General features: G+C 42.8%; 1 protein-coding gene across 1 annotated transcript in view; it reads right to left on the bottom strand.

Annotated features, from left to right (window-relative positions):
* Positions 1-280: 280 nt before the first annotated feature.
* The window catches only part of CDX4 (caudal type homeobox 4), a 73,803-nt gene continuing 56,881 nt past the window's right edge, over positions 281-17,202 (bottom strand). Inside the window, exon 3 of the mRNA XM_069210698.1 lies at positions 281-3,115. Coding sequence (XP_069066799.1) covers positions 2,906-3,115 — 210 coding nt within the window. The 3' untranslated portion in view covers positions 281-2,905. The remainder of the gene's footprint in view (positions 3,116-17,202) is intronic.

Raw genomic sequence — 17,202 nt, 5'->3', positions numbered from 1 at the left:
AGTACAATTGTATTTGAGTGTAGATCGGTTGTAAGACTTAAAGAATTAAATGTGGAAAGTGTGCAAAAGGAAAAATACAGTTTTCTTGTTGTAGTAATAAGTTTAATCATTTATATAGTACCCACATCATTACCCGACTGCTTAAACACTAGGGGGAATATTTATACTCTGTTTGCACCGAATTAGCATCATTTTATTTTACTCTAATTCGGTGCAAAACTAACTCCATATTTATACTTTGACACTAGACCCGCCTAGCGCCAAATTTATGGAGTTAAGATCATTTTTGGGAAGTGGAAACCTACCTTGCCTTAAAGAGATGCAGGGTAGGCATTCCCATGCATAAAATGACTCTATGGCCTTAACGCCATATTTATATTCCTGTGCAAAAACTGGTACACAGGAGGGAGGAGGGATAAAAAAATGATGCAAAGCTTGCTTTGCCCCATTTTTCAACACCTGGCAGGCATTAGGGGACCTGTGGGCCTATTTCCATGGTGGAAACCCATGGAATAAGCCCACAGGTGCCCTCCCAGGAACACCCCCAACCACACCAGAGAGACTGCGGAGGATGGGGGACCCCCATCCCAGGTAAGTACAGGTAAGTATTGAATTTTATTTTTTAATGGGCCCTCATACATGGCACAGGGTGCAGTGGCCATGCCCAGGGGACCCTTGTCCCCTGTGCTGGCCATTGGGGTGGTGGGCATCACTCCTGCCTTTTCTAAGGCAGGAGTCATGTGGCATGGTAGGTTTAGCGCCATAAAATGACGATAATCTGGTTAGTCATTTTTTTTCACTCTAACCAGCGTAGTCATTTTTTGGTGCTAAACCGCCATCTCTCATACCGCCACCCCCACCCGACTAGCATTACATTGTTTGAGGCTCGTCCACCCTTTGCACCGGCTACCATCATTCCTTAAATATGACGCCCGGGCGGCGTCTAGGAATGGCGCAAACCGGCATAACGCAGGTTTGGGGCAAAAAGTATAAATCAGGGCCCAGGTTTTAATATTTTACAACTCAGTATTTTTATTTAATTGACCTCGAAAGGATGAATTTAACATCACCTCAAGTTTATGGATAGAAATCTGCAGTGAAAACTCACCCTGCTGACCTATTTTCTAGTTCACTTAAACGTCACTAAATGGCCAAGAGTTAGTAGGTATGTGATTTAAAATGTTCTGGCCCATGGCAGAGATGTCAGTTTTTTACGTCCGCTGAGTGAAGACCTCAGTCTCATACAAGAAACTGTGTAAAAGTTAAGAGTGAGTACGTTAGATGTCACTGTCATGGGGTGACTGGACATCGATGTCTAATTATGGCATGTTTAGATAAAGTCAGGCACTGCAGTAACATATTTGTAGTGCAAATTCATTGAAACTGTAACAAGGGAGGGTACACTGCCACACCAACATACTGTCTACAGTTACCCACAAAACATAATGCCAGCACACTTGAGTGATTTTACATTAAAATTTTAGTAGGCTGTAGTTTGAACTACTATATTTCAAACGTTTTTCATAAGAACAATTCTTGCAAAGCAAAACTTTCTGCAAAGAAAAAAACGGAATCTCCTTTTTGTGTCTTCCACAATGCCATCGCGTGCATTTCTTTACAAAAGGAAGCCAATTATCTTTCCATTTTAATTATTTAGTTCATTTTAAAAGTGTATTCCTTTATTCTTATTCAATTCATCTTCATTAATTCGTTGTATATAGCCGACACCGGTTTTGCGACGATTCCCGCTTTTTCAGGCCTTCCTGAATTAGTAGTTAATCATTTGTGTTCTGATCTGTCACGGGAAGCGCCAATCTCCTGGTCTATTCCCATCCGCCCTTTAAGTTTCTTATTCTTGGATGTGTTTCTTTATTATGAATTGAGTACCTTTACCGTGAGGCATGTGGCAAAGAGCAGTGTAATATTCGCAAATAAAACCCACTATTAATAATAATTTGTCACTTAACATTGTTCACATACGCTGGGAACCCTTTTTATGACCTACATGTGAGAGGAAATGTATTTTCATAACGGGAATTGTTAAATATTTAGAAGGGTTTAACTCCTCCCAGCAATGTGGCATAGCTTGGCCTCTGTTTTTCTGGCACATACTGGTTACTTAGTCATTCTGGTAACTCGGTATGTTTGAATAAGGTATTGAGTGATGGTCTGACTGATTTGTAGTCTGATACAGGAAAAGTAATCTCTCAAACTGGTATTTATCTAAATTCTCACAAAACATTATATTTCCACATTACGAGGTAGATCCATACTTTCAATTTATCACATTCATGTGTCGGGGCAAAACCCATTTACATCTTATTTTATAGTATTTTTTATATCGGTTTTGTCTCTGTTACACTAAATCAGAATAATTATAAAGATCTACAAAGGTATGCTAGAAAAAAATAAGACAAGTTCCATAACTGATTTCACCTTTCGAAACCAAAAATGTGCTTAGGTTTCTTCCTTGCTCAGGCACATAGCTTCAGAAAACAATCTACCCCTTTTTAAAGTCTTTGTGCTGAGCAATGGCATAAGTAGTGTTTTCCTGAAATTGCCAGGTTCTTTTAGGACTAGTGCAGAATTTCTCCAAACCATTGATTGAAATGCAAAATATCCCAGAAGTGTCCTGTTTACATATGGTGTCCAAAAGATTTCTTTGAAAGCCAAATACAGTGCTCTCTTATGACAGTGTGGTGCATAGCTGGACCACAGACGAAAGGGAGTACTGAGTAATTGTAATGGATCCAAACGCCAATTCCGCAGGAAAAGAAAGAAAAAACAGTGCTATTTTTAATAAGTGATACTTCACTCTATCGTTTGCCGTTTTTGGAAAAATAAAAGAAGTTGACAGTTTGTTGGTATCCCTTTTAGTAACTTTTCCTTTCTTTTATTTCCTAGCTCATTGAGAGACCGTGACCTGTTGCAGGTTGTCCGTGGGTGGTAAACTGTTCATTACATGTGGTGATGCTAATAATACTTTCGACATTTCTGTTGGGCTGACAGAACCAGAGTCGCTTTGAACAGATCCTCCACTACCCTCAAACTGTCCAATCTTCTTCTTCATCAATTTCCTCTCCTTTGCTCTGCGATTCTGAAACCATATTTTCACCTGCATTGTAAAGTAGGGGAGACAAATAAATAAAACATTTTCAACATAACATCGCTATTTCAGTCTTAAATCAGTTGCATGTGAAGGGCGTAATTTTTTTAATGTACCCTATTTTGAGTTAGACTGCATTGATTAATATAGTTAACTCCTTATATCCAAAGCCATTATCTTTGGTGCTAAGTGCACTAGGCAAAATTAGTCTGACGACACAGTGTGGAGGAGAACCGTGATCAGTAATAAGGGTGTGCCAAAATAAAGATTTTGCTTCTAAATTTAATTAATATGTAAACATGTAAAACCACTCAACAAGTCATTGCACTAATTAATGCTAATGTAGACTGTCACAGAAAGGTAATATATATAGATATATATAAATAACTGAAAAACAAAGGTTAAAGTAAGAGAACTTGTGATTAACTTTATTAGACCTTAACATACATTTTAAAAAAGTCATAAATTCCCCAAAAGCCACAGTTAAAGTAGTATCAAGGTTACAAAATCTAATAACCACTGACATTTGCTAGTTTAAAGCCATGTAAGCCGACCACAAATTACGCTCCGGTCATGCACTGTTCATGCCCTCAAATATGACATCACTCATGGCACTCTTGGACTTGCAGATGTCCATCAACTTGTGGGCCTGTGTTGGACCTTCATTTGATTTTCCCCTAACTTGTTTCTTGATTTGAGGAATCCACAAATTGCCAGCAAGATCCAAGAGGTTTGCTGGATTTTGCAGTATCTGACCATGAATCTTTTGCTAGGTTTTGGAACCCCACTGGAAACACAAGGCTGGGCTCAGATTTGGAGCGTCCTTTAACCTATAACAGTGTTTGCAACATTTTTCCCAGTGTTGCAGCCAGCCAATCAGAGCCTATTGGTACTGTAAATCTGACTTAGGGCTCATGGAACCGAAATGGACAACTGGAGAGAAAGGTTCCTTGTCCAATACATATTAGAGTATTTTTCAATTTTGGGACCAGGAAGGTTTGAATCCAATTTTATGAAACTCCACAAATTATTGGTTTAACTATCTGTAAATTTAAACTTTTCAGGCCTAGGCTGCTAATTTGTCAATAACTGTAGAAAGGATTTGCACCAAACTAAGCAAAGACACTTCCTTCAGTAACATTCTACCTTCGTGCCAAATTTGGTGTAATTCTCTTTCAGACCTTTTTTTTACTGTCGTGCAAAAAGCCCCTGCTTGACAAAACCATTAAAAGTTGGCCATAACCGACAATGTGAATGTACTTTTTAGGTTGAGCATAGGAGCGCGCAAGTGCTGCTTTTCCAACATGTTGATATGTATCTGGTCTTTTAACCATGCCCATCGCTCGCCCATCACTTCAACTCGTTCGTGGGCTTGCCTTTTCAAAACTCCTGTGCTATCACTGGTAAATACTTTTGTTACTACCTTGGCCATCGACCCTGTTACATGGATAATTGCACTTTTGATGATAACTTTGACTGCAAGCGAACTTCTTTTTCCTTTTATGTCTCTCCTTCGCGCTCACGCTCATGGTGGCTGAGGTGCTTTGAATCGGCTCACTTATGTCAACTGTTTTACTTTTTATTTTCAGTTTGTGTGGCAAGGAAAATGCAGTTAGGGATTTACAACACTAATAGATCTAACTCGAGCAAACGCGAGACCCATTGTACTGCAAATGCTTGTTTTTTTAAGTTTTATGCAGATTTGTCTAACAGCGCCAAAGCTATAATCAAAGAAAAAATGCCTTTTCAGTGGAAACTCTGACCTAACCAGAACTATACAGGCAGTATTACCGCCTTTGTTTATATAAATATATGTCTGTGTATATGAAATACTGTGACGTTCTAGGAAAGACAGTCTAGGAAAACTGTAAACCTTTAATTCAGGCTGCAAATGCCAGATTCAGATGCTAATATAGGATATGTAGAAAACGTACATAGAAATACTGCAACATAGTATACAATTCAGTTTGTCATAAATAAAAGTGTTTTAAAATGTTACTTTATTTTGGCTATTTAAAATGGGGACATGTCAGTGGGGGCCTTAAAACCCTGCATCTATCATCACGGATTGTATACAGGCTGAGGAATGAATACAAAGAGTGGGGAGAACAGTACAGACATCGGAGAGAAGAATTTAGAGAACAGGGCATGCATTAAATAATGTAGGATGTTGACAGATGTGTGGGTCAGGTAGCTCCAGATGGGATGAGTTAGGGCTTATCCAAATAAGTAAGTTATTTGCTCCTTCAGAAATTACAGAAGGGAGAGAGTCGTGTAAAATTTGGGGGTAATGTGTACTAAGGCCTGGTAGCATAAAGTGAGAGGTGGTTTTCCTTGTGAGACTTATAGATGTTAAGCCAACACTTCAATCTGCTTTCCACTTTATCTTTTTCTTGACATGATAGCCAGTTTAATTGGATTTTGACTTTTCATCACTAAAATCGTATTCTCTACAACATCCTCTCTCCCAACAGCTACATTCATGTCCACAAAAACAGTCCTTGTAACACAGGATTGTAAGACAGGAAAAGGCCCACCAGCCATCTATTATACCTAGCAATAAAAGACCCCATCCATCCATCATTTGAAATTATACAGGAATGATCAATTCCATAATAAAGAATACTATATGTTTTCTTATTTGCAATCTTCTAGACCTTTATACTGATGTTATAGGGCACTTCAGTAGTCTTCCTCCATGGCCTCCTATTACTCAGCCAATACCATTGTTGACTATTTCTGCATCTTGTGGAGCAGTTTCAAGAAGTCATGTATTCTTAAACTAAAAGATATCTACTGCTTAGTTGCCGGCCACTGGATTATGACATGAATGTTTGGTGTTTCTATTAGCTTGTTTTACTGTTGGCTGTAGATAGGTTATGTGTAAGGTGCAGCTCTATGGATTTATGTTTTAGTAAGTTTTATCTCAAACGAGATTTCAATGCACAGTCATGCCAAGCACACAAACTTGCCAAATGCTGTTGTGTTAAGACTATATAAATACACAAAGACGTAAAGAAACCTATGTTCAACTGCCCCTCCAGAGACACAACATTGGCAAAATGGTCATCATTCAAAAAAACTGACACTCAGGCCGTTAATCAAAACTGTTTCTGCAAACCCCTCATCCTACACACTATACAGTTCCAGCAGCAAGTGTCCCGAAACACTTCAAGAATTCATGGGTTCTATCCCAAGTTACCCATCTCTGCATAACCACTAAGAACATATTCTCAAATAACTCCTATCTCACATGCCGAATACTGATCTTCTGGTAACTTTCCAGTCTGGATTCTGATCCAAATGCCTTACAGACTTTGCATTTCTCCACATAACAGATGGCATTTTACATACAGCAGAGCAAGGTGATGCATGTTTTCTGGTGTCCCATGATCTGTCTATAAGCAGCAAGAACTTTTGCACCATCGTAACCATAGAGATGTGGATTGAGGGTCAAGTAAATTATTTTTAAATGTGTGATCCTCAAGTCCATATTCTTTTACAGTTTAAATTAATCTCCCCATGGAACCACTTGCATGGAACTGCTTGGCCCGATGCGTAATAAAAAGGGATCCACATACACCTATATACCCATGGTACCCAACTGTATTAGAGAATCTAACGGGTCGGTCATCTAACTCCCTGAAACCTTTGTCAAAAAGCTAATATGTTCTGTCTACTTGTATCTAAACCTTACATGAACTAAATGCTACCCACCTCTCCTACCTAGGAACCCCACAGCTGGTCCAGAACTGGCTTCTCCAACTGTTACACCATGGCCTCTCACCCTAACTGGTCCTGTTTGCTTAGTTTTACTATCTGCCGAAATCTCACCATGCTATTTTAAACGGCACTGCTTGTGAAAATTGCTCCATGCCAACCGTTTCTACTAAAACAGCATCAAACCTACTTTACCCCAGTCTGACTTCAGAACAGGTCCTTTCACACCCTTACTTTCAGGCCTCTTTAAATCCACAGTGGTTCCCCTCAAATCCATTCTCAGTATGGCAACTCACCACATCATGAGTTTTGCAGTTTACTTAGTTGGTGAGCCATGGAGGCAGGCAAAATGGTAGAACTGTTTGGTTGTGGTGAGGGTTTCCCATGCTGTTGGTTCCCATAGCAGGAGTAAAAAGAGATCTACCTGGCCTTCATGGATGTGTCTGAGTCCCTCCCCTTTGGGAGAATTTGACACATGATAGGTGCCATTGGTGCAGGATCGAGGTATGGCTGGAGGAGAGACGGTAAGTGGGTAAGCAGGTGAAAGGGGAGAGAGATCTACCCCTGCTGTTTGATCTTTAGGGTGGGCACTTACACATGAGGCCTATTCATAAACTACATCTCCGTGTTGATATGCCTGCTAAAGATTGCAAATATTGAGATAAAAATAGGGATGATTTTTTATGTCTAGGGTCTAATCTGTTAATGACTCACAAGGGGAGGCACTGATCAAACTGTGAATTTAAGAGTTATAATTTCACTTGAGAATCTAAATATGACCACCTTAAATATTTGACGTGGTACGACAGATGCACTGATAACAGAACGGTTTGTAGGAGAATGCCATGGGAGGACGTTAAGAGTTCTACAGGACAGTGTGAATTTGTAATCAGGGAAACTGTCAGGTAGGCTATATTGACTATACCTGCAACAAGTCCTTAATAAAGGGTTGATTTTGAGTGGGTCAGAGGCATTCATGCTCAGTGATTTTGTATTGGTATCCTTCTTATTTTTGGAGGATGGGTTGGGTGAAATAAGCTTGTGCTTGCAAATAGATGCTTTAATACTATTTGACCCACTTGTGCTTCCTTATTAAGTTAAATGTCCACACAGTAATGTTGCGTGGACATGTGACTGTCATTGGAAACCCAGCACAACCGCGATCTTAAACTTCGCATTTAGACTAGGGCTACCTGTGTTGTTTTTACTTTCCTAGTCCTGCCATGCATAGCATACCGTTCCGCAAGATAAAAAAAGGCAATGCTCCATTGTGCTGGGAGACTCTCAGCACCCCTTGGACAGTGGTAATTTGTCTTTGAAAAACCACCCCACGCTTTAACTCTGTAACAATAAAATTGGAACACATTGAATATGTGAAGAATAACAGACATGAGGTGACAGGGAGAGCGCTCTAACTTGAAAAAAATTAAATAATAATAAGTCCCCTAGATCAGTGGTTCCCAACCTTTTGATTTCTGTGGACCCCCACTTTAACATTAATGGAACCCAGCGACCCCCACTGAATCATCAAGGGAATCCGGGGACCCCCGTCTGAGTCATTACTGGAAGCTGGGGACCTAATTTGTCAATATTTGTTAATATTTTTTAATTTTCTAGGCTCTCACGGACCCCCTGAGAAGGCTTTGCGGACCCCCAGGGGTCCCCGGACCACAGGTTGGGAACCCCTGCCCTAGATATAATAACTGTAATCCTGCACCGGTTGAAACAAAGAAAGTAGATTAATTACGTTTACTTAATAAAGAACTCTCATGTTGAGAAACACTGTAGTCAAATTGCTCTGCTGTTACTCTTTATTTTTCTGTCAGTTATTTCTCTTTTTGTCTCCCGAGTACAACAGATGTTTGCAGTACGTTCTTCTGGGTTCCAGTCAGAACCAAGGGCAAGTGGACCTGTTGCTACTTCCCAATTTGATACGCTCCAAAATTTCACATAGGTGTGAGACCCACGTAGAATCTGCATGTGTGTTTCTTGTTCATTTCAGTGTCAATTGTAACTGGTCCTCTTTGATTTACACCTGCAATGTTTGAAATAGTAGCCTAAAAAGTGCCTGTAATGCAAGTGGACCACAACCGACAAACGGCTGTCACCACTCTGGAATCATGGTCCATCTAAATGATACACTGTGAGGCCACAGCACATGAACAGAATCGGGCTCCACTGTTTGAGAAGACGCTTTAAGTACAAGCATGCCATGAGGAATTTTAGATATTTCCCATAGCTGCCATGTTTACAATGTGCATCTATGTGACATTTTTGTTTCAGTCTGCCTGTGTGTGGCATTTATATGCCTCATTTGTAGTACAGAGTATACTTTATCACAACCAGCCCAAAAATAACACTGGTGAAATCCGGACACTTCTAGTCTTGTTTAGTCTTTGAATTAGTCTACCTGAGTGTAAGAAATTGGATTAATATTTAGTGGCGACTGCCACAAATCTCAAGGTGAACGGCGGGTGGGGGAAGGGACAGGGATAGGAGGGAATAAAACAAAATAAAAAAAAACTTTTCCCGTCACCACCGTCTTCTGCCGCCTCGCTTGTTGCTCCTCTTCTGATGTCCCAGCATTCACTGGGACACCAACACAGGCTCCCCAGCAATCTCGGCACTGCTTTCAGGCTGAAGATAGCATGAAAGCAGCATCAAGATTGGTCTGAGAGGCTTGGACTGCCGCTCAGACACAACCCTAGGGTCTGTGCAGTTTCTCCAGCCCATTTGTTCAAACAGCCGGGCCGGAGAAACCTGAGTGTGCATGTGTGTTTGGCCGGCCTCAGACAGCGGGCCAAACACACTTGTACTTAGGTGCACACTCTCTCCTCCTCCCTGCCCCTCTCCCCCCTCCCGTGGGCCTGCCCTGCTCCTCCCTGAACAGGATGCTGGATGAACCAGGAGCTGAAAGATAAAACGATAATTAGATATTATCTTATCTTTCAGCTCCTGGCTTAGCCGTTTGGGAGATGCTCCTTTGCCATTGCGAAGGAGCCACCCCTGTTATTATTTGTGGTGGGTGACTGCCTGTCTTAAAGAATAATCACAACTCTTGTCAGGGTGAACACTTAAAGTAACTAAACTAACCTGAGCTCAACCCTCTGGTAGCTGTGGCACAGAGCAGTCAGGCTTAATTTAGGGCAATATGTAAAGTATTTATACAGTACCCAAAAAGTAATAAAGTTGAAAGTCAAAATATTAAAAATCCCAAAACAAATTAGAAAAGTTGAGTGAAATGTAAAAAAACAAATTGACACTGAAATAACACAAGTCCTACAAAGGGAATCAGATATGATTTTTTAATGTTTTAAGAAGCATGAAGCGCCTGTGATAGTCAATTGTGGTACACTGGGATTTAGGCGCAATCTGAGACTTACTCGCAATTTGACACCGACTGTGATGAAGTGCAGGTCAGATACACCAACCAGGTTTGTCCTGGTTAGAGAATTTACCCTTTGAATCATTTAAGTCTCAATCCAATACAAGAGTACACGTCTAAAGCCCTCCTCCCCCACCTTCTGGACCTCAGAGAAGCATTCAAGAGATGCACAGATGTTGAGCAGAGCCCCACAGCAGCGTGCAGTCCAGGTTTAGTTGTCAATGGCATGCTGGGCAGAAAAGGCCTCTAGTAGCTTGATGTGACATTGTAGCTTTATCAGGAGGGCAGCCTTACGAACCTTGGAGTCCTTTTCTTTGTCCTGGTACAAGATAGAACAGGCGTAGGCTTTCATTGCTCTTCTCAGCAAGCAGACAGCAGGTTCTAACGTCTTCTGATCTTCACCAGGAATGTTCCTAGGTGGGTGTCTCAAGATGCCACAATTATGCCTGGCATGAGCTAGTGGGTGGGCATGACTCCTGGGCATGCCTTAATCAATGGAATAAATGTTCTCCGGGCCAATCCTACTCACTTGGTCATTTTTAAGATGGCAGAATTATTCTGCTACACTAAACCTGGGTCTCTGACATATCTAGAACTGGATGTCCAGTTTGGGGCAGTCATTGTACCCCCAATAAACTCAGAAACAGAGGTCTGGCAGAACAAAGCAGGGTTTTCCAGCAATCAGACAGTAAATACAAAATAATTGTTTTGGCATCCAGTTCTTACCCTTTGAAGTGCACCCCAAATGCTATATGTAAAACCGCAGCAGATATATTAAGCAGGACATGCCGCTCCAGCAGGATTTGACACTGCAGTGTGAAAAAGAGACCCACTGTGATTTCAGCCTGCTTGCCAGGGGGATGAAGAAAGTGTCCTGCCCAGATGTCAGCAAACATTTGCCTATGACAAAGGAGACCTCTTTGAAGTCAATCCATTTCATGCGCCTACACCACCTCTCCACATCAAGGCCTCTGTTTTCTGCTCTGGGAGAAGTTTTCATACCTTTTCAAATGCTAATGACTGGCTGCCAGAAGTGGAAGAATAAATACAAATGGGCCTCTAGAGTCTTAAGTCAGGAAACAGTAACTTTCTAAAATTAAATTTTCCTTAATATTTATAAAAAATCTGACTTGGATTTTAATAATTATTACAAAATAGTTGTTTCGTTATTTTTCTAGCTGTTTCCTCAACTAAATTAGCATTATTAAATTGAATACTATAACCCAGTGTTTTCCTATGGAACAGTCATACTTGCTTTAGTAAAAACAGCTTCTGATGGATACACCTACCTGTGCATTCCTCACCTAAAGAATTCTCCCCTCGCGCCAGCTTCAACGGAAATTTCTTCTAGCTCTGCACGTTGAGGATGATGTCACAATCGCCCGACTCCATGCAACGCCGTATGACGTCATCTAGGCAATAAGAAGCCCTCGTCGACGTGCAGACGTCAGTTCCCTTTTTTCAGTGCCTTCGAATAACGTTTTTTCTTCGAGGCTAGCAGGGAGCTACAGTTGCGCATCTGTAGTTACAATGTCGCAGCCAAGAAAATCTGGTTTTAAGCCTTGTAACCAGTGTGGGGGTCGAATGTCGGTCACTGACCCCCATGAAAATTGTATCTGTTACCTTAGTTCCGACCATGAGGTCGAGTCATGCGGTTCCTGCCAACGCATGAACCCTAAGGCGCTTAAGGAAAGAGAGGCTAAATTGTTCCTGGCCCGTTCCAAGAAGAGGAAGGAAAGGCGGCATCGGAGAGAGTCCTCTTCGAAATCTTCGAGGACTCATCGTCGTCATGGAGACTCTCGGCGCCGTCACGACTCCCGGCGCCGATCGAGTAGTGGTCGGTCCAGGTCCAGATCTGCATCTCCATCAGCTCGGCGCCGTCCGACGTGGGAGATTAGCCCGACCGTCACTACTCCACCTCCTACGACTCCGACTTCACCTTTGTCGGTGTTTGAAGTCGAGCCTCTTCAGGAGCCGGCGGCTTCTCCGGAGCAGGAGTTGCCTGGCCCATCTTTCGGCTTCTATGCCGACACCGCAAGCATACCCAGCTTTCCCGGTGCCGGGTACGGATCCTGCGGCATTTTTAAATGCCATGTTCAATATCTTTTCCACCATGGCGCCTGGTGGAGGGCATGCGGGTCCGTCGGGCCCTTTGGCTTTTAATTTGGATGCTCTGGCTCCTTACAAGCCGATGCCCTTCATGCCATTTTTGCCATCTGGAGCCGCTACGGCGCCGATGCCCTTGGCGTCACCAAGGAGACCAGTGAAGCCTACAACGTCGGCAACTCCGGCGCCGGGGGATTCTCCACGGATCCAGTCTACTATCAAGGTGCCTGTGGCGCCAGAGGGTCTGGAGTCGGATGCATCCGGCGAAGATCTTCGGCGTCGGCCGACACCTTATCGACGCCGGATCTCGAGTCCAGACTCCGGTCCAGACGTCTAGCTTTGCGCCTCCTGGAGGAAGAGGAATATAGCAGGCAACATCTGGAAGAAGGCGAAATCTTGGAGCCTTCGGGTGATTTTCAGGGACTGGACACTGCGAGCAGTATTGATACTTCCCCTGAACGGGATTTGGCTTCCCCTGGGGAGTATACTGAAGAGGCTTTATCTTTTTATGCAGTAAAAAGGAAGGCTGCAGACATTTTACATCTTCCTCTTCCGGCTGCTGAGGTGAAAAGGAACCTTTTGACGGAAGTGCTGCATCCGGCCTCTGTGGTGGCGGAGCCTCTCTTGCCCTTCAATGAGGCTCTCCTTGACCCCATCAAGGACATTTGGAAGAAACCTGTGACTTCTACAGCTGTCAACAGGGCGGTAGCAAGGCGCTATCGTGCGGCTGCAGGTGACCCGGACTTCCTCTCCAAACATCCAACTCCGGAGAGTTTGGTTGTTCAGGATTCCTGTTCTTCCCCGTCGTCTCCTGGTTCGTTCCCCGGAACTCCTGCGGACAGGGAGTCAAAGAAAATGGACCACGCTGCAAAGAAGGCCTTTTCGTCATGCAGTATGGCCTTGAAGTCGACCAATGCAACCTGCATTTTGGGACGTTATATTCATGCCCTTATAGAGGAAGCAAAAGGTCATCCAAACTTGCCGCAAGAGGTGTTGCATTTGCTAGCGGACGCTCAGGCGGCGGCCACCCAGGTGATCCAGTCTGGGTTGGACACCTCTGACTCTGTGGCAAGGGCTATGGGCACATCCATAGTATCGAGACGTCAGGCTTGGCTGCGCTCATCAGGCTTTTCTACGGATGTGCAGGTGACTCTCCTGGATCTGCCTTTTGATGGAGAAAAACTCTTTGGGACAAAGGCAGATTCTGCTCTTGAACGGTTCAAAGAGAGCAGAGCCACAGCGAGGTCGTTAGGACTTCAGACAGCTACTTCCTCTTCCTTTAGATCGTATAGGAGGTTTAGGTGATTTTGGACGTGGCTCCTCCTTTCGTGGCAGATTCCAGAGATCTGTTTGCTACTCAGGAGAACGCGCAGTGCCCGTTATTTTGCAGCCTCCAGTATCCAGTGAAAGGAGCTTTGGGGGACGCGTTTCAGATGTCCTGGAAGGGTCAGTTGCTTTACGAGTTTCCTCTCATACCCCTGATTCCTCGAGTTCTGAGGAAGATCCGCCAAGACCGAGCCCAGGTCATCTTGATAGCTCCGGACTGGCCAAGAAGGGTGTGGTACACAGACCTTCTCCAACTCTCTCTGTGCCCTCCGCTCCGTCTCCCTTACAGGGTGGACCTCCTCTCGCAGTCGCAGGGGCAGATTCTACACCCCCACCTCCAGAGTCTGCACCTTCATGCCTGGAGATTTGAACGGGGCAATCTGAGTGTTTTTTCTCTCCCACCGGAAGTGGTGGATGTTATTTTATCGGCCAGGCGATGCTCCACCAAATCGATGGGCTAAATTTGTACGTTGGTGTGGAGAGAACCGAATTGATCCCTTAAAGGCTCACTTGTCTGATATATTATCATTTGCTCTTTCCTTGGCACAGAAGGGTTGTGCAGTTGCCACAGTTAAGGGCTATTTATCTGCACTGTCGGCTTTTCTGTGCCTCCCTGATCAACCTTCCTTGTTTAAGTCCCCAATTGTTTTGAGGTTTGTTAAGGGGCTCACTAATAAGTTTCCGCCCTCACCATTTGTTATGCCTCAATGGGACCTTAATTTAGTTTTAGCATTTCTAATGGGATCGCCATTTGAACCAATGCATTCTTGTGCTTTGCGTTTGCTGGTTCTTAAGACTGTATTCCTGGTAGCCATAACATTGGCCAGAAGAGTCAGTGAGCTTCAGGCTCTTAGTGTAGAGTCTCCATACCTTTCCTTCTTTAGAGACAAAGTGGTGTTAAGGACCAAGGCGGCTTTCCTCCCGAAGGTTGTTACACCCTTTCACTTGGGGCAGTCTATTACTCTTTCTTCCTTTTACCCTCCGCCTCATCCATCCAAAGAGGAAGAGAGGCTCCACCGACTGGATCCACAAAGAGCATTGAGCTTCTTTGTCGACAGGACTAGTGAGTTCAGGCAAGATGATCAGCTCTTCGTTGGATACGTGGGGAAGAGGAAAGGTAGAGCAGTCCACAAGAGAACGCTATCCAGGTGGGTCATTCTCTGTATTAAGCTTTGTTATTCCTTAGCTAAGAAAGAACCACCTGTGGGGCTTCGTGCCCATTCTACCAGAGCTAAGGCTGCTTCTTCGGCTTTGGCTAGGGGTGTTCCTGTGGTTGACATCTGCAGGGCGGCAACTTGGGCATCCCTCCATACTTTTGTCAAACAATATTGTTTGGATTCTGAGGTTAGGAGGGATGGCCATTTTGCTCGCTCTGTGCTGCAGGATTACTTGGTTTGACCATTCGGGCACCCACCTCCAGAGGTAGTACTGCTTTGGGACTCTATTCTTTAGGTGAGGAATCCACAGGTAGGTGTATCCATCAGAAGAATAAGTTACTTACCTTCTGTAACGCTTTTTCTGGTGGATACATTAACTACCTGTGGATTCCTCACGGTCCCATCCGCCTCCCCATTGCCTGAATGGTTGTTCCACGAAATCCTTGGGTGAGCGCCTATTGTCTTGTATATATGTGTGTATATATATATATATATATACATATATACTGTATATATATATACATATATATATATATATATATATATATATATATATATATATATATGTATGCCTACTTTTGGTATATAGTTAAAGCATGTATATATGTATTTCTTGCTCTAGTCTTGATAATTCAAGTACTCATGATTAATTTTGACTGGCATATTTGATTTCTTGCTATTTTTAGTATAATAAATTTTGCGTTTTCAATTCTTTGGATGTGATTATGTTCTCTTCAAGGTCAAATTTTCTCCTGTTCGCCTCTAAGGCACGTAAAAAATGGTGATAACTGACGTCTGCATGTCGACGAGGGCTTCTTATTGCCTAGATGACGTCATACGGCGTCACGTGGAGTCGGGCGATTGTGACGTCATCGTCGACGTGCAGAGCTAGAAGAAATTTCCGTTGAAGCTGGCGCGAGGGGAGAATTCTTTAGGTGAGGAATCCACAGGTAGTTAATGTATCCACCAGAAAAAGCGTTACCGAAGGTAAGTAACTTATTCTTTTGGGCTTTTTTCACTGTAAGGACCTTTAACATTAAATTCCTATATGTTCTACTACCAAGCACACCGCCTTATGTGCAATAAGGCTTACAGAGGGGTGACTTATAAATATTTAAAAGGAAGGTTTTGATCTATCAAAAGCATTTATTTTGATATATCAAATTTGTAGATGAAAACTGCCACAGCTGGGCTACAAATTGTAGGTCTTCAGTCATGTTTGCACTGTTACTGTAGTGGATTGCACAGTGGGTGTTGTTGACCGCTAGGGGCATTTAACTTACTTGCCTTGGGTACCCTTTGTGCCATATACTAGGGACGTATGGTAAGTTAAACATGTCAATGAGGGATATGCAGATTTCACCATGTTGAAAAGGGGGAGCTTAGTGACTTTATCACTGGTTAGCAGGAGAAAAGTGCAAAGAGTCTACAGCCCAAAACAATATTGGGTCCAGCACTGAGGTATTATGCATACACTGTTGATTGCAGAAACTAATAGTATCTGTAGCTGTAGGATTAGATTAACTAATCACACTTAACCTGGGGCAACCTACAGTATTTGACGTCGTCCCATCTCAGGTCACAGCCTGCGTTCTTTTTAGGTCTCGCCTGCCGGACAGATCAAATTGTCTGGTGGTGAAAAGCCTAGTCTGGGCTTACTAAGCAAATACAGTGGGCTTACAGTTGGCCTATTGCTTGAAATTAGTAGTTTTTTTTTATTGTCAGTCTCATGTGCTTGATCTGCTATTACGCTTTCTTTTTCTATCAGGTCTTTCTGTTTTTGCTCCATAGTATAACTAGAGTTCCCGATGAGTTTCAGGTTCATGTGAAAACTAAGGGCAAATGAATCAGTCCTTTTTTTGATGAGTGTCAAGGCTTCACATAGGTGTTAGACCATATGGCCCAGGCCTTGAAAGCACATCTTTCTCTTTCCTGGACCAACAAATTTGAACATCCTCTCTCATCCAAGCACAGGACACAGGAATGCCACGGTTCCTTACTGGTAATCTTCATTCGAGTCCAAGTCTTCCCTGATACAGTCCTTACCAACATGATTCCATTTTCATCCTGCAGAAGTTGTTCCCCAGTTGATCTAAAATCCTCCCGATATGGCTGCCATACCCAGCAGTCAGTAGAAATGAGAGGAACACTAACACCACTTCCTGTTTATGTACAATCTCTCTAAGAGAAAATCAACCCACATTATAATTAGGGCTCCTGATTTTATGTTATTTATTTTTTGAACATTTCCTTCTGTATTTATCCATATTTCTTTTTTGTCAGTTTTATTTCTATTTCTCCATATTTATTTTGTGTCTTGTGAACAGATGGGGTGATAACTCATATTTCCACATTAATTTAACGGATAAACGTGCACTCATACTTTGATGCCTGTCAGGTTT

This window comes from Pleurodeles waltl, chromosome 2_1 (genome assembly GCF_031143425.1).
Source record: "Pleurodeles waltl isolate 20211129_DDA chromosome 2_1, aPleWal1.hap1.20221129, whole genome shotgun sequence".
Lineage (NCBI taxonomy): Eukaryota > Metazoa > Chordata > Amphibia > Caudata > Salamandridae > Pleurodeles > Pleurodeles waltl.
Note: the sequence above shows the minus strand (reverse complement) of the source record. Positions and strands in the feature narration are given on the sequence as shown.